Below are 23,000 nucleotides of genomic sequence, written 5' to 3' on the forward strand. Positions count from 1 at the left end.
TACAAACCTTAGTTAATACTTCCGCAACTTCACATTTGAGTTCTTTCACAGCTAGTTTTAGTGTTTATTTTATTTAGCAGTAACGCAAGGAACCTACAGGCCTGTATCCTGTAAGACATTAGCTTTAGCAGTAAGCATAAGGCTTGAGACCTATGACCTTTGGGACACATAAATGGCCCAGTTGTCATCCCTAAGTTTTGGGGAACTGGGAACAGAATGTTTAAGGGAGAAGTCTGTACATAATGACATCAGGCAACCACAAGAATATGAACAAAAAACAGTTTTTGGATATTTTAGGATAGGAACATCTGCAGATGTCTGACCACAAGAGTACCATGGCAACAAAGTGACAGATATGATGATAAGTTGAGATTATTAAAATATTAACCTATAGAAGGGCACCTCAACATTAGTAGGGTGAGGAAATAAAAATAAAGAAGAGGGAAGAAACCTATAATGATGTCAGCATAACATATTATAAAAGTTGTATCCCAGCCTGTGTACAAGAGGAGAGAGAGATGTAGCCCGTGGGAGGTGCCAGGATGATGGCCAATGGTGATGATGAGGAAGGTGATGAGGAAGATAATAGTTAACATTTCAAGTTTTTCTGCAAGGCATAGTGAGTATATGGCTGTTCAGATGTACATTCTTTATTATCTCTCTCTACCTTGCTGGGTTAGAGTTTTTGTGACTTTGCTAAATGTATTAATAAACTATTACAAATACAGAAGGGTTCCTAAAGTGTGAGTGTTGCAACTGTGCACACTGTGATTTCCAACTGAACAGTAAGTTTAATAACACTTGAGCCTAATCTTGGGACAAGAACCTGTCAAATTTCAGAATGATAACTAGGAATTCTTAAGTAATCAATATAATTAATACACAATCTGCAGATCAGGCTACAGTATAGACACCTTTTTACACTGTTTTACTGTGAGTTAACCTTGGAAACTGGGGTATATAATGAGTCACATTTTATCCTGGCTGCATGTAACACTGGGCTAGGCCATACTTGCATGGAGGCCCACAGTAACTTACTCTGTAAAACTGGAATAATCATGTTTAACTATCTAATAGCAGTTTTCTAATGTTTCATTAACATTTGTAAAGTCCATTACAGGCCTAGGAAGGAAGGTGTTATACATCTGCACAATATAATTATATAAATAAAATTAGGGACTGTAACTGGCCCTGAAGAGTGACAAAAGATAGCAACACAATCATTCAGTATTGCTATCTGTTGAGATAATGTGGCAACACTATGCCACCAGGAAGTGGCAATCCAGTGACACCTTGCTGATGTGCTACCACATGAGAGCCACAGGGATCTTTTCTCTCCAGCTCCCATAATAGTGGTGACAGGGTGACATGCTCTAGCAAAGCAGTCGGGTGACGTTGCCCACGCAGAGACCTGACGGTGGTGGCCGATGTAATAGGATGTGGCAAGATGGTGTCCGGACAACGTGCCTGGGTTTCTTTTTCCCTTGGAACAGTCCCAACTAGGCCTTCCATGGGGATTTCCGACAAAGACTACAGATCCCGGCATGCCCTGCGGCGCGCCCGCCCACCCAGCGCAAGGCACATTGGGGCATGTAGGCCCTGCGGATGCTCCTTGCATGGGCGAAGTTTGAGGTAGGCGGCGCCATTTGCTTCCCCCTCTCCCCTGCGAGCGGAAGCGCTGGCGGACTCCGGCCCCGGCGCTCAGTGGTGCGCCCGCGGTCTCGGGGAAGATGGCGCTGGAGGCGCGGCGGATGGAGCAGGATGCGGAGGACGGGGAGATCTCGGACTCGGACTCCGACATGCCCGCCAGCGTCTCGGCCAGGGGCCCCGCGCAGGTGAGGGGTGGCCCTGGGGGCTCGGCCGCCTCCCTAGCAGGGACCCCACCGCGGCTCCTGACCCAGCCCCGGCTTCCCGCCACTGCTGCTGCGGCCGGGCGGCCGGGGCGGGCCTCAGGGCGGGAGACTCCGCGCAGGGCTGGGGGAGCCCGAGGGAACGCGCCGCCCCGAGGAAATGCCCCGGCCACGGCCCCTGGCCTGCCGGAGCGGCGCTGAGATGCTGCCGGGAAGGGGCCAGGAGAGATGGGTTGGGAACAGTTCCCTTGATAAACCGCCTGCCCGCATCCTCTCACCCCCCGGCACATCTCCAGTGCTATCCTGGTGTGTTGCATAGTGAGCCTGTGTCTCTGGCTGGGGGGTGAGGGGGAGCTGTTGTTGCTGTGCTTTGTGGGGAGGGGGTTGGGAGACGAGCAGTGGGATTATTTGTTAGGAATTGCTGGGTGTTTCCCTTCGGAAGAGACATTGCATGAGCTTAGTTAATGTTTTTTTTATCAAATAGGTAGGTACTGTTGTCCCGTGAAACATGAGTAACCCCCCACCCGTTTGTCTAATTGCTTTTCCACTACCACCGTTTGCCAGCGCACGTGTTGTTGGTTTTTAATGGTTAGTTGTGCTGTATTGTTGAAAACCTTTCAACAGGACATGTCATGACAGCAATTATTTCCTTCTGAATTTAAAGCTATGTCTCTTTTTTGTGTTTAAGCCGTTACCTGCTGGAGAGACTGCACTTAATTAGCTTTCAGACTTTTTTTTAGTAAATACTGATTTTCATGTGTATATTATCAGATCGTATGAGAAATACATGGTGGTAGAAGTGCAGAAAATAGGATAATGCTGAATAGGATAATACAGTCTTGAGATGTACACCAAGAAAGGAGCATGTAAACTACAGATGCATTTTTAATGCATAGGGCTATGCTCACCTTGTTTTTCCAAAGTCTTGTGCTGTCAGCTATCCCTGTCATTCAAAGCAGTTATATATTTCATACAGTGGTAAGAAAAGCTGAAGAGTCTTTACTTCTGTTGCTTTATGCTAGAAAATAATTCAGGAATGCCATCAGGTTACTGAAAGAGTGTGTGGGTTAAAGAGAGGAATGTATTCATCTAAAATTGAGGAGGCAAAAGATTAGTTTTAAGATTATCTTGGCTTTTAGGAGCTCTTTTTATGATAATTTTTAAGAACTGGAATTATCGGTAAAGAATGCTAAGTTTACAATGGTCGCAGCAGTATATCTTGTGGTTTGCCTGTAACTAGGAGCAAGAACTGGGTTATAGTAGTATCTATTCTTTACAGATACCTTGTGTAACCTTGAACATCTCAGTTTACCTATCTGAAATGGAGAATCATCAATGGGTATTCTGAATGAGACTTGGTGTCTGTAGGGTGCTTTGAAGTCCTTGGATGAAAGTTTTAGTTAAAAATAAAGTATATCTAGTCTAGTCTGTTTTTTAAAATTATTCTCACATATGAGTCAGAGTAAATTAGTGTATTAGTGAGACTAATTATAATCAAATCATCAAGGTAGCTTTCCTTTTTAGAAATACTAATTGAATGAATACAAAATGACTTTGCCATTTCAGAAACCACATGATGGCAACAGTTCAACCAAACCTTTCCAGAGCACCATTTCACCCTGTGCACCAAGTGTTCCTTATCGAACAACCAATGGTGTGGACTCAAGTGATGAGAGCTTCTCTGATTCAGATGATGAAGCTTCTGTGTGGAAACGGAAACGACAAAAATGTTTTAACCTCCCTCCTGCTAAACCAGAGCTTTTTCAGTTTGGCCAGAGTCACCAGAAGCCAACTGTCCTAGGGGGTAAGAAGATCAACAATATTTGGGGTGCAGTGCTTCAGGAACAAAATCAGGATGCAGTGGCCACTGAACTTGGAATTTTAGGAATGGAGGGTACTATTGACAAGAGTAGGCAGTCTGAGTCTTACAATTACTTACTGGCTAAAAAGCTGATGAAAGAAACTGACCAGGATGTGGAGATATTAAATAAAGAGCTAGATGAATACATGCAGGATGACAAAAAAACAGCGCCAAAAGAGGAAGAAAATGGACAAAGTCTTCTCAAACGGAAACGGCCTGTCAAGGACAGACTGGGTGAAAGATTAGAAATGAATTATAAAGGGATGTACGAGATTACTGAAGAAGATTCTGAGGAAAAAGTGGCAGATGAAATTTCTTATCGGTGAGATCTTATGTTCCTTAATCCAGTAGATTATGTGAAAGTTACTGAAGGGAAGAATAAGACTGTGTTCTTGTTGAGTGGTTGACTATTTTAGGTGGCCATGTTAAATTATGAGATAAGGGTTTGAATGGCTTGTTCAGGTTCCCAGAATCCTGAAACCTAAATGCAGTATTATTGGTGGGTCTGGTAGCACCAGTTTTTATTAAGGTTGCCCAACACTTCCCATTATAAGATCCTGTTTTCAGTTGGTTAAAATTTGTCAAAGTCGTAAACGTTTCCGCTTGAATTTTCCATGCAAGGTGTCAACCTGAGGCTAAACTTTTTTATTTTATGTATGTATTTATTTATTTTGAAAACTTCAGCCAAAAGTGTTCAGCCATTTCTGAGAATATGGCTAGGGAAAAAAATGTTTTGCCCATGTAGAAAAATTGTGGAAATCTTTTAATTAAAAAGCTCTAGTGCTTCCACCCACATATGCTTCAGAGCAGGTATTTGACATTTGCCATGGGGAGTGGCATTTGTTTCAGACATGTCCCTTTTGCCATCCTTGGGAAAACCTGCCCAAATTTGGCTAAGTTACAACTCTTTGAAAAATTGCAGTTCACAAATGCTCAGTAGAAACTTAAATTTTAGTAGCTAATTGCCTTCAAAGATTCTGTCTGCACTGGGCATGCTCCAGCCCAGGATTGATCAGGACTTTTCCTGCAGTTGCCACTCTGGGCTTTTGTGAGCTGTGCCTATGCCAGGTCCAACATCTGATCTGAGAGCTGGGAACCTGTCTCTCCTGTACTCTGAAGAATTAATCCTCGCTGGTCCCAGGTAGCATGGAGGAGGAAGCCACCTGATTTGAATGCAACTGAGGCTGGAGGCTAGTGAGGACTGGGTGGGCAATGAGATTGGGAGCCAGAGACAGGGGCGACTCTAGGAATCTGGCCGCCCCAAGCAGGGCGGCATTTCGCAGGGGGCGCGCTGCCGGTCGCCGGTCCCGCGGCTCCGGGGGACCTCTTGCAGACGTACCTGCGGGAGGTCCACCCGAGCCGCGGGACCAGCGGACCCTCTGCAGTCATGCCTGCGGGAGGTCCACCGGAACTGCGGGACCAACGGACCCTCCGCAGTCATGCCTGCGGAAGGTCCGCCGGATCCGCCTGCCGCCCTGCCGGCAAAATGCTGCCCCAAGCGCGTGCTTGGCGCGCTGGGGTCTGGAGCCGGCCCTGGCCAGAGATAATGGGATGGGGAGACTGGGACTGATAACCTGTTGTGGGGGGATGGAGGGGAGATAACTCTGGTGAGGAGCCTTAGTGGGTGGCAGTGTGAGGGCAGCTGGAGGTCAGGGTGGCAAAAGAGAAAATTCAAATGAGGCCAAGAGGAGGGAACTCAGACTGGGATGAGAAACCTGATGAGTAAAGACTGGAACTGGATAGGTGAAGAAAATGGAACTGTGATGAGGCGCAAGGTATGGGGAAAAGACAGGATTGGGACAAGGACAGGTCAAAAGGGACAGAGTGGAAGGGGTCAAGCATAGGGGACAACCTGCTTCTGCTCTGTTACTTCCTTAACTCAAGTGGCAGAGGTCTGTGCTGTGGATCTAAAGGTTGACATTGCTGATGAGCATTGTGGGTGTCAATATAATGCCATATGGTGGAATTTCTGGGTTTTTCCAGTTTGCCTTTTTTAAAACCTAGGCAATTACACAAAAACTGTTATAAGAATATTAAATTTGTTAATTCATGCACTCAGAAAATAGTGTCAATGTTAATACCAAGGTTACTTGTGCAACTTTATTTCAGGCCCCATTCTATGTATGCATCATAATACAGTCTTTAATTACATAACAATATACTATTTTTCCCTTAGTGAGCACTGTCCATCCTGTGCACTGAATGAGGCTGGTGTCCTGTGGGGAGGAAATAGTATGTGATTATGTAATTAAAGATGGTATTATGCATACAGAATTGCACAGACAGTCTTAATTCTGGCATTTCCTAACTTTTGAGTGTTTGATTTTGCAAACTTAACAACATTATTTTAAGGTTTTAGTGTGTAATAGTAGATAGTTTGCATAAACTTACCATTGTGGAAAGTAACAAAAACCAAAACTGATACAGACAACATTTGTATCCAAAAATGTACACTAATTATTGCCATTGCCTGTTCTTACTAAATATCTTATGTTCTTCTGAATTTTGAAAAATTATAGTACAGTAAAATGAATTCTAGTTAACTATAGATGTGTAGAATCTCCAGTTTGGCATTTTATGGCTTTATGAGCAATATCAATTTGTGTCATTACATTTTGTGAAGTTACACTAAAATATGCTGAAAGTCTGTTTTCCTTCATTTACATGTTTAATACCTGTCTTTGTAGGAATTGTCATTCTGAATCAGATCAGTGTAGAAATGCTAGTTATGTTATCCGCCAGCCTCAGCCTCCCAAGTAGCTGGGATTACAGGCGCGCCGCCATGCCCGATGCAGACCCTTAATTAAAAAAATAAAATATAAACTATAGGCCTGAACTACTTCATTGTGTCCCTTAAAAAGAAAACTGGATTTGAAAGGATACCATCATCTTGATCATATTTGTCTAAAAACTTTGCATCTATTTAGTTACAAAGAATTTAAGATTACTGTATGTGAACTCTGTTCATGTGACAGCAGTTCATGTACTGTCAGTTTCATGGTTTCTCATGCATAGATAGTAAGCTGTGATGCTGCAGCTACATGTGCATGGGCAAATGCTTGCTGAAAAGACCTTACAAACATCAGTAGGGAGGAAATAAAGCCTTACAAAGATATTTAAAAACAAAACAAGGCATGTTACTTAAAGTTTGAGCTATCAGAAGTACAATATTTTGAAATCCGTTTAAAAAACTGAGTTGATAGTACAGATACCTAAGGAGAAAATCTACATGTATCTTAAGCTTCAGTTACCCAAAACTAATCTCCTACGAACAGTAGTGTTTATAACATTACTCATTTGAGTAGTCCCATTGAAGTCATATGTTTAATTTTACTCATGTGAGAAATCCCATTGACTGGGGGTGGCGGGTTGTTTTTTTAGGCTTCGAGAACCAAAGAAAGATTTGATAGCCCGAATAGTGAAAATAATTGGAAATAAGAAAGCTATTGAACTGCTTATGGAAACAGCCGAAGTGGAACAAAATGGCGGACTCTTCATAATGGTAAGAAAAACTATTTTTTGCAATCAATCTTCATACTAAATACTGTTGCAGTGCTTTCATGCCTATTAAATTTCTCAAATTCCTTGCATTAACTCTCAGTCCTCACCATGGCCTTCATTCCCATCCCTTTTCCATTTGATCCATGAAAACAACAACTAAACATTTAAATAGATCACGCTTACATATAAATAGACTTGGCAAATTCAGTTTGTATTTTTATAATTTTGACTTTATTTTTAGGCATTTTTTTTAGTTGTCTTTCAATGTAAATTTTTGCAGTTGTGGGAAATTATGGGGGCGTTAGACCATGGGGTGGAGGTGGGGGAGATGTCAGACAATAATTATTTAGACACCGAGTTAAATTAAAAATTAGCATTATAACAGAACACAAATTGTCAACATCACATGTCGAGATGTACAAAATAAATATCCTTAAATCAAACTAAGTTCTCAAGCAACATTTTTCTTTCTTTGCCTATCTGTAAATTTCAGTTATCAGTGGAAATATTTTTTTCATGGGTTTGTGCATGTAAAATGAAATAGACATTTCCATCATTTACAGATAAAAATCTAATCCTTCAAAGCCTACATATGAAGTGTAATCAGGTTTTAGACTACACTGCATTGAAATAAATGGAGGTGAGGAGGGTGGAATTGATTTAAATCACGGATTTCTACATAAAAGTGCATTCTTGTTGGTTGTTATAACCTTAATACATATTCTTCACAACTCAGAGATAGATGTAGGTTTCATTTTTAGAAGGTACACACTATAAATTTTTTTAAATGATTTATTTTGAAAACTTTTCAGTTAGTTTTACAGCTGTATCAGAAAATGAACGATTGTTTGCTTATTTCATTTACCAAAGGTAATTGAAGCAGATATTTAGGAAATCATTGGGAGGTGAACAGTCATTAATATTTGGAAGATTTTCTTGCCATGCTGTATTAGGAGGAGAACATTACCAGACAGACATTTAAATTGTTTTATTTAACTAAAACAACAATGTTATGTATTCTGGATTTTTTTCTTCAACAGCAAACATATAATATTTTAACAAAACAAGCATATGAATTTAATTTAAACATTCAAGTTTTTTAAAATCAGGTTTGTTTTTGTTAAAATTGTTTAAAATAGTTAAATGAAATATATATATTTTTTTAAAACCAAAAATTAAATCGTCTGTGTCAGCCAGGTCAACATGAGAAACTTAAATATTGGCTTCTGCATCTAACTCAGTCGTCTTCACCTTCAATTTCCTGTCCGTTTATAATCTGGAAAAGGAAAACAAGATTTCCTGCTTTTTCAGGTCCTAAACGATTTCTCATTTTGGAATGAATTAATCCAAAGGAAGAAAATATTCTTTCTATGCTGGCAGAAAAAGCTACTGCTGTTAAAAGTGAGATTATCAATTCAACAGTCTCGGAATCCAAGTGCTTAAGTGACTTACTCCAGTTCAATGGTGTGACTTTCTTTAAAACATCATCAGCAAACATGTATTTCTTGAATGGTTCACCCTTAGCGCTAAAGTTTGTTATAGTAGGCATTATGGAGATATGATTGCTGGATGTCCATGTCATAGCCAACTCTTCTTCAGCAGTTAAGATTTGACTCTGGTACTGAGTATTGAGAATATTTGCAAGAAAATGAGCTGGAGCTAGTGCTTGTCCCATTTGTTTTTTTAAATGCTTGTAATTTAACTCTGTCGTTGCATATTTCTCTTTTTAAGATCTCACTCAGTTCCTTCCAAATTTCAATAGCGTCAGCAATAAAACAGCTATTTCCCTGCATTTTGTTCAAGGCTACAGAAATAGGCTTCAGGGTACTCAGCATATGTTCAACATTTCTCTTAAGCCCAATGTTGAGAGCTTTAGCTTTGACAGTGCTATCTATTTTTTCACGATTTTGTTCACACAGTGTCATCAAATTAGGCCAGTCCTTGATATAGTGCTCAAAACAGTCCACTACTGAGTTCCATCGCATGTCTTGTGGGAGAGTTAGCTTGGTTCCTCCCGCTTTTTTCAGAGCAGCTGCTACAAAGTGGTTATTATGGAAGTATTTTGCAGTTTCAACAACATTAGCCTTTATTTCTGGAACACTGAAGTCTTTGGCTAGGAAGCGCATCAAATGAGCACTGCAACTGTATGTTATTAGCTTGGAACTCCCTTCTAAATAATTTCTTCTCATCTTGGATACATTTGCTACACTGTCTGTGACCAAGCTGCGTACTAGGCATTTGAGTTTTTTCCGCACAGTTATAGCTTTTACTCCTACTTCTTGTAAGTATTCTGCTGTGTGTGAATTTCCTGATGTCAGTTGTTTCTGTAAGGAAGACATTCCCTTCTGTTGTCAAACAAGCACATAAAACTGGATCATTGTCGACATTGCTCCACCCATCAAGACTCGAGTTAACAATTTCACCCTCTAGACCTTTTGCACACTTTTCAATTTCTCTTTCATACACTTTATTCAGCAATTTGCCTGCAACATCTGCTCTGTTGGGTGGACCGTATCCTGGTCTTAATGACTGAACCATGTTAATGAAGTGTGGGTTCTCAATCATACAGAAAGGAGAGTTTGTTACATAAACAATCTGGGAAATTTTTTTCATCAATTACCTCTTTTTGTAATCTGCTGGTTCTTATCACAAACTTATCTGTGGTTGTTTCTGGATGATGGAGATTTTTTTTTTTTCTTTTTGCTAGAGATGATATTCTGTGGCTATGTGACATACATGATGTGACTGAAACACTATCGTTGGCAGATAACTTCGAAACTGTAGAAAATGATGGTGATCTTGAAGGTGGATAGTCTTCAGAATCCTGTATGTTGAGGATGGATTCTCCTAAACAAAATAAGTCAGTGCAGTTATTTAATAATTATTACCATACTGCTCATTTAGTATTACTCATTGTACTCACTGACCCTCAGTACTACTTTAAAGGTGAAATTGTAAAAGGAAGATCTGCCTATTTCAGCTATTTATTTTTTATATCAACTGCATCTAAAATGATAGTACCATAGAATAAAAACTATATTTTTTGCTCAAACATGAGAATTCAAGAATAGTCCAGAAGGAAGATGGGCAGTCCTTAAGAAAGAAGTATGAAATAAAAAAGTTTACCAACCTGAAGATCCTGTATGTTCAGACATGTTCCTTTCATCATCTTCAACGCAGCTTCCTCCTGAGAAGGAACATTTCTCTTGATGTTGTTTCATTCAGGCAACCAGGCCTTACATTTCTTTGTTGCACTGTTTGCATTTTTGTATGCATGCCTGTCTTACTCACAGGTAGAGGAACTTCATTAAAATATTCCCAAACTGGGTCTCTTTTACGGCCTACTGCCATTATAGTTTTTCCCTTCTAGTGAGAGAATGGTATGGTAGATCTCAAATCAATGAAGGCTATACTCAGACCTCAAGACTTCTGGAATATGCTGCTCAAACAGTTTCACTTTTGTTTCTACCGCCTATCTCTCCCTTATCATGTTTATCTCCAGATATCTCCTTGTCCAGATCTATTCCGCCCCCAACAATCTTCTATTCATTGAACTTTTTGAAACTTTGCACTTTTAGAGAGAGGTGAGGTGTTGACCCTGTGTACACAAATTTGCAGAGGGACAATAGGGTTGAGATCTATTATTTCTCACCTCTATCATTTATCTAAAAACATCTTTGCTGTTAACAAGCATGTTATCTCTGGAGACACAAATCTACAGTTTGATAACTGCAAAACTAAGCATCTCTGATGGTGTCTTCTGTCTAGACTGAGCACTGAGTCCCATTGGGTAAATAAAAAGATTAACCTAAATAACCTGTACAGAAGCCCCTGGAGCCTCATAAGATTGGGTCCCTAATCCAAGAACTTGTTTGTAAAACTTTCCTTAAACATTACGTGAATATACTGTCTCACACTATAGAAAAAGAATTTATAATCCCTTTTCCATGATGAGATATCTTTGAGCGCTAATGTATCTTAAAACTATTTTTAGATTGTTTTTTTTCCTCAAAAAGCATTTTATCAAAAGAATACAATCTAATTTTTTTTTTAAACATTGATTTTTATCCACCCTGGAGGTGAGAGAGTTCAGATCTCCCAGCTATTGTTTCAGGCAGTCAGCAGACTTAGGAAGACACTACTGGGATGTTGTCTTCACAAACATGAGGACTAGTAACTTTTTATTTTTATAATGAAAACTTTAGATTACTCCTGGGGGAATTCTGTGCCAAAAAATTAACAATTCTGCACACAATATTTTAAAATTCTGCAAAAATCTGCATATTTTATTTGTCAAAATAACACATTATAATCATGCGAGTTTCCATTATTTTGGTAATTTATTTCAAAATACCGTTCAGCAAGTATGTCTGTAACAATACAGACCAAAAAAATTGAGGAAATGTGTTTCTGACAAATAGATTCCTTATAGGTATATTAAAACAGAACTTTGAGTAATTCATTTAAACTACAATACAGAAACGTGTTTCCCGCACCCCTCAGTGCAAAGGCTTGGGAGAGTCAGGGCTAACGAAGGAGCTGAGGGAGAGGGAAGGAGTCTGAGTGTGAGCTGGGAAGATTGTTGAATGTGGGTGAAAGTAGTATGGAACAGTTTCTTTTTCGGGGGAGGAATTATTAGGGAGTTGGGGAGCCTCTCCCATGTTAGACCCTGGCTGACACCAAGCCTCTCGTATTCAGCCAGGTATATTTGCCCCTGTCCCCATGTGTCTCTGCACCTCGTGTGGCCCCTTACTTCTCCCCATTAGCTCTTGAGCCTGCACCCCATTCTGTCCCTTCCCATTAGCCCTTCTGAACCCTAGTCTGTGACCCCCGCAGCAGTCCCATGTGCCCCACTCTGCCTCCTAACCTGGCTCCACAGGCAGGCTGCTGTGATGAAAGCAGCTGGCTGCTAGCTGTTGTTGCTAGTCAGCCTGCTGTTCTGGCACCACAGCAGTCTCTGGTGGGCAAAAGGCGGAACTGCAGCATTTCTTGGGCTGAATGTATTTTCTGCGGCGGAGCGGGAGGGAGGGGATTCTGCACTGGACATGAATTCTGTGCCTGTGCAGTGGTGCAGAATTCCCACAGGAGTATTAGATTCTGCAGTATCTGAGTCTACTACATAGGCCATGTAAATACATTAAGCAGGTTGGGTGTTGGATAGTACTGTATAGGCTTTCTTGTTGGCTGGGGGCTATCAAAGTTTGTAAAACAACTGAGGTTTGGGAAGAGCATAAAATATACATGTTACTTTAATCATATTTCCAGCAATCATTCTTGATAATGAGACATAAGCCATTTGTATCTAAAATTCCAGCGAATGAACTAGACTTCTCTTAGGAAGAGATGCTACCTTAAAGGAGTAACACATTTGCCAGCTCAAATGAAAAAAAAGGATGCAACTCCTAACAATGCTTATCCCTCATACTCTTCAAACAATGAATTATTTTGTGCATGTGCCACAGAAGTATTTTTGACAACACCTAAAGATCATCTCATAGTTGATGTTAGTTTCTATGTTAGGGTTTTATGCACAGAGTGATGTGTGTATTGTCTCAGTTGTTATTTTTCTTAAAATGATTAAAGGTAAATGCACTAAAACCAAATTTCAGTATTAGTATTGACATTTGGGTTGTTCCTGTTGATTGTTTTGAAAAAATTAGCCTCTTTAATGATGTAGAGTTTAGGTGTTTAAACAGTATAAAGGAAAGAGTTAAATTCTATTATTGTTAGCAATATATTAAATGTCCATAATGTTCAGGTCTCTTAATGTTTGGCTCCATTCATGCTTTAATATGACACCATTGCCACATGCCGTTGTTGATGTTACACCAGCCACTGAGCCAGGGCTGTCCTTAGGCATACGCAGCTGTGTAGGGCACCATGAAATTTGGGACACCAAATTGCCCCAAATTTCATGGTGCCCTACGCAACTGCGTGCTGCATATGCGGCAGCACCAGTCCCGGCAACCAGCCCTATCCCTCGGCCATCTCCCCCACCCCCGCAGGGGGCAGGGCCATCCCTTGGGGGGTGTGGGGCCCCGGACAACTCCCTCTGCCCTGCCTCTTACCTTCCCCCCCCCCCGCTCTGCCCCCGCCCCCATTCCACTTCTTCCCCCAGTGACCCTGCACTCACCATCAACGGTGGGAAGTGGAGCAACCTGGCCCCAGCCCACTCTACTCCTCCAGCCCCCAGCTGTGGCGCACCACTTCCTCCTGCCGGTGAGTGCGGGGTCACTGGGGGAAGAGGTGGAATGGGGGCGGAGCAGGGGGGAAGGGAAGAGGCAAGGTGGAGGGAGTTGTCCAGGGCCCCAGCCCACTCCGCTTCCCTTTCCCGAGCCCCAGCCATGTCGCTCGAGTTGAGGAAAGGACCGCCCCTGGCTCTCACTGGTGGTGAGAAGTGGAGCACCGCAGCTGGGAGCTGGCGGAGCAGAGTGGAGCTGGGGCCGGGCTGCTCGGCTTCCCCCAAGCCCCCTCCTCTGAGCGACACGGCTGGGGCTGGAGTGAGGGAAGCAGAGCGGGCTGCTCCCAGCCCCCCGCTAATCCTCTGGGCCTGTGGGGCCCCCAAAAGTGGCCCCCCACAGCTCCTGCCTCCCAGACCCGTGGGGGCGGGGGGAGGCGGCTGCGTAGGGCACCCAAATGGCATGGGACAGCCCTGCACTGAACTCAACTGGAGCACAGAACTACTGTGCAGGGAGGGAGGTTTCAGAAGTGTTTTTAATGTCTGTCATACCTCTTGAGAAAAAAATGCTAACTTAGCTAAAATTAAGCATTTGAGTTGTTAAGTAAAAGGACACTACAGAACCTAATAAATGAGATTTTAGATAGTAATGTGCTGAAGTAACTGCTCACATTCCCATTACAGAAAACCATTGAAAGGATCTGAACATCTAATTTCTTAGACTGTTATGGTCTTTGAAAAATATAAGTAGTTATGACAGAATTTAGAATCCTATGAGTTAAATTATCATATAAGAACTGCCTTCTGCACCCTTTTCTCCACCTCAGACTTATATGAGTAGTTTGACATTTAACGCTCACCCATGAAATGTTACTACACTATGGACCATCTTTCATTATCAAAAAGTCAACTCCCACCTCTAATAGGCCCATGATGCCAATCTCCATCACCCACTTGTTAAATTTTCAAACAAGCATCTTCATGCTTTCTTCCATGCTGCCCCTCACACTTGGAGAAGCTCTCTTTAAACATCTGCAAAACTAAGTCATTATCTACCTTAAAACTCTCCTTTGCTGTGAGGCCTGCAAAAAACTCAGCAATGGTTAAGTTGCTGGTGTACTGAGAACTGCTTATCATGCTTCCAAATATTGTTTCATTGTTTCCCTGTACTCCCCTGTCTGTATGCATCAGACTGGGAGTGGTTGGGTCATTACAAAACCTAAACTTAATTTTCCCCTACTGTTACTCACACCTTCTTGTCAACTGTCTGAAATGGGCACTCTCATTATCACTTCAAAAGTTATTTTTCCTCCCTTGGTATCCTGCTGTTAATTGAATTGTTTCGTTAGACTGACCTCACACTTGGTAAGGCAACTCCATCCTTTCATGCATTTATACCTGCTCCTGTATTTTCCACTCCATGCATCTGATGAAGTGGGTTCTAGCCCATGAAAGCTTATGCCCAAATAAATTTGTTAGCCTCTAAGGTGCCACAAGGACTCCTGGTTGTTTTTATCAGTTGTCTTGTGTCTTATATTTAGATTGCAAGCACTTTGGGGAAGGAATTTTTTCTCTCCTGTGTTTGTACAGCACCAAGCACATTGGGGTCTGGTTCATGATTGCGACTGCTAGGTGCTACGGTAATACAAATTTAATAATAATAATACCTGCATAGGTGAATTGATAGCTGGTGTGAGCTGATACACCAATTCTTGCCTCTTGACTGGTGCTTAAAGCTTTAAATTAAGTTTTAAAAAAAAAATCTCATAACTCACGTATCCAATTATATAGTGTTCTATTGCAGGGGTCCCCGGGCCGCGGACCGGTACCGGGCCGCGGCCTGTTAGGAACCGGGCCGCGAACCGACCCCTAGCACATCAAGCGGCGTGTCTCCGGCGGGGCCCCTGAGCCCCGCCCCCTCAGAGCCGCGTGGTGAGGGGGTGGGGCTGCGAGCTCCGGGCTGAGCTCAGCTGCCTCAGCTCAGTGAGGAGCTCACAGCCCCGCCCCCTCACCACGCGGCTCTGAGCGGGACGGAGCTCAGGCCCCGCCAGAGACACACTGCAGCTGTCGGGCGAGGCGCTGAGGCTCCGGGTGAGGAGGGAGCCGGGGGTAAGATGCTGGGGCCAGGAGGTTGGCTAAGGGGCAGGGAGTCCTGGGGACAGTCAGGGCACAGAGAGGGGGTGGAGGTTGGGGGAGCGGTCAGGGGGCAGGGAATGGGGGGGGGTTGGATTGTGGGTGTTCGGGCAGGGTCTGTCAGGACTCAGCGGGGGGGGGGATAGGGGTTGGGGCAGTCAGGGGACAGGGAGCAGGGGTGGGGTCCCAGGGTGGTGGGGTCTCTGGGGATGGTGAGGGGACAAGGAGCAGGATGGGTTGGGGATTCTGAGGGGGGCGGGCAGTCGGGGGGGGGGGGAAGTGGGTGGGGGTCAGATAGGGGGCAGGTCCGCGGAAATTTTTTTTTCTACGACACCGGTCCCTGGTGCCAAAAAGGTTGGGGACCGCTGTTCTATAGGTCCATTGGCTACTTTTGGTAGATGAAGCTCAAAAAAACCCAAAACCCTCTTCAGGGTTGGAACTGTTTTTGTAATACGCTTGTGCAGCACCTAGTGCAGTTGGGCCTGTGTCTTGGATGCTTCCTCAGTATAGCAACTAGCATGTAGGGTCATAGTACTTAACTGGGGCTCTTAGGCACTACCACAATAGTATTTTTATTATTTATATTTTTGTAAAGAAACGAGTTGCTCAAATAAAAATTAAGGGAAATTTTAGATTTCTTAAATGACAATTATTTTGAATCTGTTTTAGACTTGCCATTATGAATAATTTATTTTTCCCTTATGCAGAATGGTAGTAGAAGAAGAACGCCAGGAGGAGTTTATTTAAATCTGCTGAAGAATACACCCAGCATTACTGGAGAGCAAATCAAGGTAAACATGTTCGATTGTAAATTATTATGACTAAAGTAAATTAAAATCCTTCTTTGAAGAACTAATAATTTTTAGAGTGCTTTTTTTAAAGGGAGGAGGGTTAAACTAATATGAAAATGTTCATTGTGACAATCTGTAACTGCGCACACACAAAACTGTTAAAAAGACATCATTAAAGATGCAAAGTCAAGGCCTCAAAACTTAGGGAATGCCAGTCTCCTTGATTCATCTGCTTACGGTGTGTATGTGTAATGACTAGGGGTCTCTTTAAATTGCAGAGAAATCACACATTTTTTTGCGGGTTGGTCATGGCATAAATAGCAAGTTTTGCAGATGTGTTCATACAGTATATGTACCAAACTACTGTACTGTACTACTGTTACATTTGTAAGTGGCCCAGAGGTTCTCGAAGTTTTTTTTGCTGGGACCCCTTTTGAAAATATTACAGGCTGTGACAATCTGTCCCCCTTCCAAAAAAGTGATGCCCGTGTCCCATACAATAAGGAACCCACACTTACTTGTGCACTGATGCTGTCAGCGACACTCAGAGCTGGGCACCTGGTCAGCAGCCACTGCTCTCCAGCCACCCAGCTCTGAAGGCTGTGCTGCTGCCGCTGCCAGCAGCAGCACAGAAGGGTGGCAATGCCATGACCCCCACCTACAATAGCCTTGTGAACCCCCCTCAACCCACCCATGCACCCCTCATTTGGGTTAGGCCCTGAGTTTGAGAAATGCTGGTCTCTCCCATGAAATCTGTATAGTATAAGATAAAAGTACACAAAAGACCAAATTTCATGGGGAGACCAGATTTCACAGTCCATGACGTGTTTCTCATGGCCAAGAATTTGATGTGGGCCTACTTAAAACACAGTCTTTAATTGTATAATCACATACTATTTTTGCCACAGAACTCCTGCCTCACTTAGTGCACAGAATGGACAGTACTCATTTAATGAACCACTGTTCAGTATTTAGTTTTCTCCTCATTGTTCAATGTGTGGTCCCATGACACATTATTCAAATCCTACTTAAGACAGAATTGTTAATTTCCTTATGGATTTTTTATGGCCTCATCACTGTAGTATTGAGTGCTTTTCAAATATTAATATTTATTTTCAAACACCACCTCAGATGAGGGGGGATATTAGTCCTGTTTAACAGATGAAGAGCTGAGGCAGAAAGAGTAAAGTCAACAGAAGCCACTAATTTTGGGTGTCCAATTTTGAGACACCTAGGACTTGATTTTTCGGAGTTCATATGTTGTATAGCACTTCATATGTTCAAAACACAGCTCCCGTTGACTTCAGTTGCATATGTGAGTCCTCAGCATATCTACAAATCAGACCCAGGGTCTCAAATAAGGAACCCAGAAAATGAGGAACACATAAGTGACCACCTCTGAAAGCTTTGGTTTAAGTGATTTGGCCATTACATAGGAACTCTGTGGTAGAGGCAGGGATAGAATCCAGTTCTCCAGAGCAGCAGTCAACTGCCTTAACCTTGAGACCATCCTTTGTCGTCCTGCAGTTCCCTGCCTCTCTCTCCACACCCCTTCCAACTTCCGCAACAGATGCAGCAGATATACTACAGACAACAGCTTCCTTTACTACACAACCCTGATTCATCCCCAGAGCATGCTCCATCCAATGCACTTAATGAGGCAGGGGGATTGTGATAAAAATAGTATATAATCATGTAATTAAAAACTATATTATGACGCATACGTAGAAGGGCCCCAGAAATAGTCATACAAGTGACCTTGGTAGCTATCTTTTGAGTGCATGACTTTACAAACTTAATTATATTCTTATGTAATTTTGTGTGCAATATCCTAAGTTTAAAAAAAAAAAAGGCAAACTAAAAAACCCTCAAATTCATCATGCAGTATATTGACACCAACTCATCAGCAGCGTCAGAACTTTTAAATCCAAGGCACAGACCTTTGCCATATGAGCTAACAGAGTAAATGGTAACAGTAGTAGATTGTCATCCTGTCTGAACCAGCATAAGAAAAGGACAAAACATATTTTTGCCATTAAGCTTCACAAATATTTATTGACAGCAGAACAATAGTGAGACTAGAATCTTGGGTTCTATTCCAGATTCTGTAGGGACGTGTTCTCTAGTGGTGAGACACCTTCAACTCCTCCTCCTCTGCCACAAAACCTGACCCCTTCTGCTCCTGTCTTCTCCAGCCTGTCTTTATGCCAGTCTTGGATCGTATTCCCTCACCCCATCCCACAATCTCTCATGCCAGATCTAATGTCAGTCTTTACGTGTAACTGGTCCCATTTTATACCCTTCTCCCCCTCCAGTCTTCTCATGCTAGTCCCAGCCTACCACTCTAGGCACTACAGCTGAGCACTAAGCTCTGCTGGCTCCCACTCCCAATCTCGTTTTCTATAAAGTTTGATCAGCAGTGAAATAATTAATAATCTTGATGTTTTAAACTTTCATATTTAGGCTTCTGTGTTAACACTCCATTTGAGATAACGGGAGCAGTTAATTTCTCCTTAAAGCTACTGTTTCACCCTTTCTGCAGATTCACGCAGACAGTCTTGCAGTAGCTAACATTTGGTTCATATTTTCAAGGTTATTTTTCAACCCATATGAATTAGTGACTTTAAAAAAACATACTCTGGCGCACAATTATATGGCAATTTGAAAAAGATGGGCAGCTGTCAAATATTTTTCAAAAAATGGAATCTATTCATTCTCTCTGTTTTTGTCTTTGTGACTGAAGTCTTGAGGAGGTCACTTAATCAGGGCAGACTACAAAGAACGGGGCAGATGATCCCCAAAACTGATGGTTATTCTAATACTTAGATTCACAAAGCCAGCAACAAAACAGCTTCTACAACACCTTACTGGTTACACAGAAGCCAGAAATACAGCTCCCTTAAAGCAACCCAGCCTTGGGCTCCCACCCAGACAGCCAAGTCAAATATGATGATGATTACTGAAAATCTTGTTCATCATATACAAAATTCTACTAATCCCAAAGGATTGGACGCATTACCAACCAGGTCAATAAATATTTCAGATCTTACCCAAAGACATACTCACAACCAATTCTTATTAACTAAACTAAAATTTATTAAAAAAGAAAGTATTGGTTAAAAGATCATTATGCATGCAGATATGAATAGAGTTTTTAGTACAGTTTCATAGTAGAGATGGTGAGCTTTAGAGTTGCAAAGAATTCTTTCAGCATTAGTTCCATAGGTTATAGTCCAACATCAGGGTGATCCAGACTGGAGCTGGAGACCTTAGTCTTGCGACTCAAACTTCCCCTGACAAAGCTTAAGCAGATCTGAGATAACAGGATCAGGGCCTATGAGTTCTTTTTATAGTTCTCTGGTAGCCTCTTTACAGTAGGTATTTTTTGTATGAAGCATTGTAACTTTGAAGTAAAACCTCCTATTTCCTATGTATATACAGGTAACTAGTTGCATTCATTAGCATAAGGTAATTATCCATTAAGTAAGCTTATAGAGAGTTTACTACAAACTTCAAAGAGAAATATAGACAATGATATTATTACACCCAAGTTCCATCTAAATGTTAATATCCCCTTTTTGAACTCTGAATCAATAGAATATAGTAACAGACAGGAACTGTTTGGTTACATTGTTAACCTCTAACAAGATATAGGTAACCATAGACTGCTACAATCGCTCTCTTCAGATTTTCTAATAGTATACGGTAGGTCTACGTTTCAAATATCTAGTCTATTTAACATGGATTTGTTAGCTATTTATAAGAAACATCCCCAATTACCATTTCTGTACTTTGCTAATATGTCTTTAAAAGTTGAATTTGGGTCACTTAGCCTGCTAGTTGCTTAACTCTTTCTGGATTAGTGACAGTCATATTATTTTAAAGATTAATAAAGGCAATATTAATGGCTAGGTACGTGTAGGGCTTTCATTTGTTTTTTTTTCCTTAACAATTATAAGGCAAACACTTGCATAATCAGCATATTAAATAAATATTTTGCTCTTCAAGGAAATCTTCTATGTTGAAAACCAGAAGGAGTATGAAAACAAAAAAGCTGCTAAGAAGAGGAGAATACAGGTTCTAGGAAAGAAGATGAAACAAGCTATTAAAGGGCTCAACCTTCAAGAGTATGATGATGCATCTCGAGAAACTTTTGCTAGTGACACAAATGAGGCCTTGGCTTCATTGGATGATTTACAGGAAGGACATGGTGAAACAAAGCTGGATCCGGAGGATGCCATTGAAATTGATAATGCTCATGATTTGGAGATCTTTTAATCATTAATGGACTGGATACATAGAAGAACTAAATCTCTGACATATTAAATCAGCCTTTTATATTATACTTTGTGTACTTGTTTTCATAAATTGCACAAGTAAATATGATTGGAAACACTTGTATTTTGGAGAGAACTTGATATAATTAGCTAAATGTAAGTACTTGGTAGCAATGTTACCTGTCCTATTTTATCAGTCTGGTCATTGTGTCCTTCAGAAGATGTTAAAATGTTTTAGATAATTCTGTCTTACAAAATCTGTTGCTGATGAGTTTTGCTTAGTTGGCAAATTTGGGAATAAACTCAGGGCTACTGTTTAAACAAAAAAAAATATATTTCATCTGTCAAAGCTAAAAAGTCATACTCAAGCAGATGCTGCTCCTAAATCTAATGGGTGGGGAAAAAGCATTTTGCTAATATAAAATACATATTGGTATTAAAGATCTTATATTTTAATATGGCAAAGTACTGAGAAATATTACTTTTTATAGGACTAAAAGTCCTGCAAAACCTCTGGTGGGTTGCTCAAAAGCAACTAGGTTACTGTGGTCTTCAGTTGCTTGGGTAACAACCTATTTTCTCAAAGTAATCAATGGTGGATAGTACATTAGGCATAACTTTATAAAAGGCTCTGGTCCCTCCCATTTCTTATGACAATGAACTGAGCTAGCTACCTTTTTTGTATAAAATTTTGCAATATTTGGGACATAAGTCATTCAAACCATTGCTCTGAACTTCTGTTGATCATGACTGATCTTTTTTGCTGAATGGGTCAGATGCTAATTTGAGAGTCCCTTCAAGGATTTGTCTGCTCCATATTCTGTATGCATGCAGAAACAAAAGTGTTAGGTTGAGTTTTTTGCATGATTTTTACCTTTACAATATTCAGAGAATGTGTACAGAGATTTGAGCACAGGAGTGTGTCAGGAATTTGAGTTCTAATCCCATATCACCTTGCCTTCTGTTTCATTTTTTTCCCATCTGTAAAATGGGCATAATACCTACCAAGCTCACAAAGGAGTTGTGAGGGTTACTTAGTTAATGTTGGTAAAGCACTTTGAAGATGGTACTTGATATAAGTGCTGAGCATTCTTTTTATTTGGGATATAGCAGAAGAACTTGCGAGTGCTAGATTGTTCATGCAGCACGAACATCTGACATCTGAATGTTACTTAGAGTTGAGTTTTATGAATGGAACACACATTAGTTTTCAGGCTAAAATGTTTCCAAAACAAAAAGCCTGATCCTGTAACTTTTGCTGATCCAAAACTTCCATTAATTTCAAGACAATACAAGAGCAATAGAAAAACAATATACAATAGCATCCATGTGCAATTCTGTTTTAATATGATGAAATTCAACACATTCCAAAATATCTGAAGCTTACGAAAAAAATCTCTAGGAAAAGTATCCATAAATTTGATCATCCTCCAACAATAGTGACTTGTGGAAGAGTATTTTGTATCTACTGAAAAGGTGTGGCTGTTCTCAATTATTTAATTTTTAAAAGAATGAGAAATTTAGCATCCTCAGGGCTTCTGTCCTCTGTTGCCACACTTTTCTGTTGAGATTTATAGAGCCCATGTTATCAAAAAGTGAGTTTAGGGGCTGTATACCATACCCAAAATTATATGAACTTTTACCAACCATAATAGTGAAGTAGGAAAAAGATGAATTGAGTAGTTTAAAATCACTTAGAAACACATTAGCCTGACCTATAGCAAATAGCATAAAGACACTGCATTTGTGAGATCTATCTAGGAGAAGAGTGGTGAAATTTCCCATATTTGGCTCAGTTTACAGCTGTAGAGTGCAAAAAATAAAGATTACTGCTTGAAAATTGTTTTTGTGCTTCTGGTGAGGTTTCTCAAGTTTTTCCAGGTATTAAGTGTGCACAAAGCAATATGACCATATGTAAAAACAGATCAGAGATCAATTTTTTTTTACTACTGATAAAAACACTGGGACTGGGTATTAATATGGGGATGAACTATCTTCCCTACTGTGGCTTTAAGCTGATATTTATTACCTTACAAATTAAGCACTGCCTGAGCACAAATTGTTAAGAAAGAGGTGCACAGGCTCAAGCAATTTTTTTATGCTCAGAAGTGAGGACGCAAGCTCAGGTGGGCTATTAATGGCCGAGCCTAAACGTGCGAGGCTCAGAGCTGGCACATATCAAGTACTGTGCCCAGGCCACTTCAGAGAACCAGTATTTTTGGCTCTATGGCGATGACACTGAGCACAAGTTCCTGCATAGCAATGAACCAAAAATGGGGTTAATCATTTTAACCCTTTTCATGCACATGGGTCCCTTCTGCCTGCCCAGTGTTCTGGGAAATGTACTAGTTAAGGGAATACTTAGGCATCCTATAGGTACTGTCTGGGAATGAATTTAAGGGAGAGAGT

General features: G+C 41.2%; 1 protein-coding gene across 2 annotated transcripts; it reads left to right on the top strand.

The window, feature by feature from the left end:
• The first annotated feature begins 1,508 nt into the window (after positions 1-1,508).
• PHAX (phosphorylated adaptor for RNA export) lies at positions 1,509-22,434 on the top strand. 2 transcript variants are annotated; one of them, XM_039545212.1, is made up of 5 exons: positions 1,509-1,632; positions 3,417-4,033; positions 7,093-7,213; positions 16,231-16,314; positions 20,323-22,434. In XM_039545212.1, exons 1-5 carry the CDS (start codon positions 1,606-1,608, stop codon positions 20,590-20,592), a joined length of 1,119 nt encoding a protein of 372 aa, XP_039401146.1. In that variant the 5' UTR covers positions 1,509-1,605; the 3' UTR covers positions 20,593-22,434. The 2 variants fall into 2 exon arrangements, with proteins under 2 accessions (XP_039401146.1, XP_039401145.1); XM_039545211.1 differs by lacking the exon at positions 1,509-1,632 and adding an exon at positions 1,639-1,835.
• Positions 22,435-23,000: the final 566 nt, after the last annotated feature.

The sequence above is a fragment of the Mauremys reevesii genome, linkage group 6, assembly GCF_016161935.1.
Source record: "Mauremys reevesii isolate NIE-2019 linkage group 6, ASM1616193v1, whole genome shotgun sequence".
NCBI classification, from domain to species: Eukaryota; Metazoa; Chordata; order Testudines; family Geoemydidae; genus Mauremys; species Mauremys reevesii.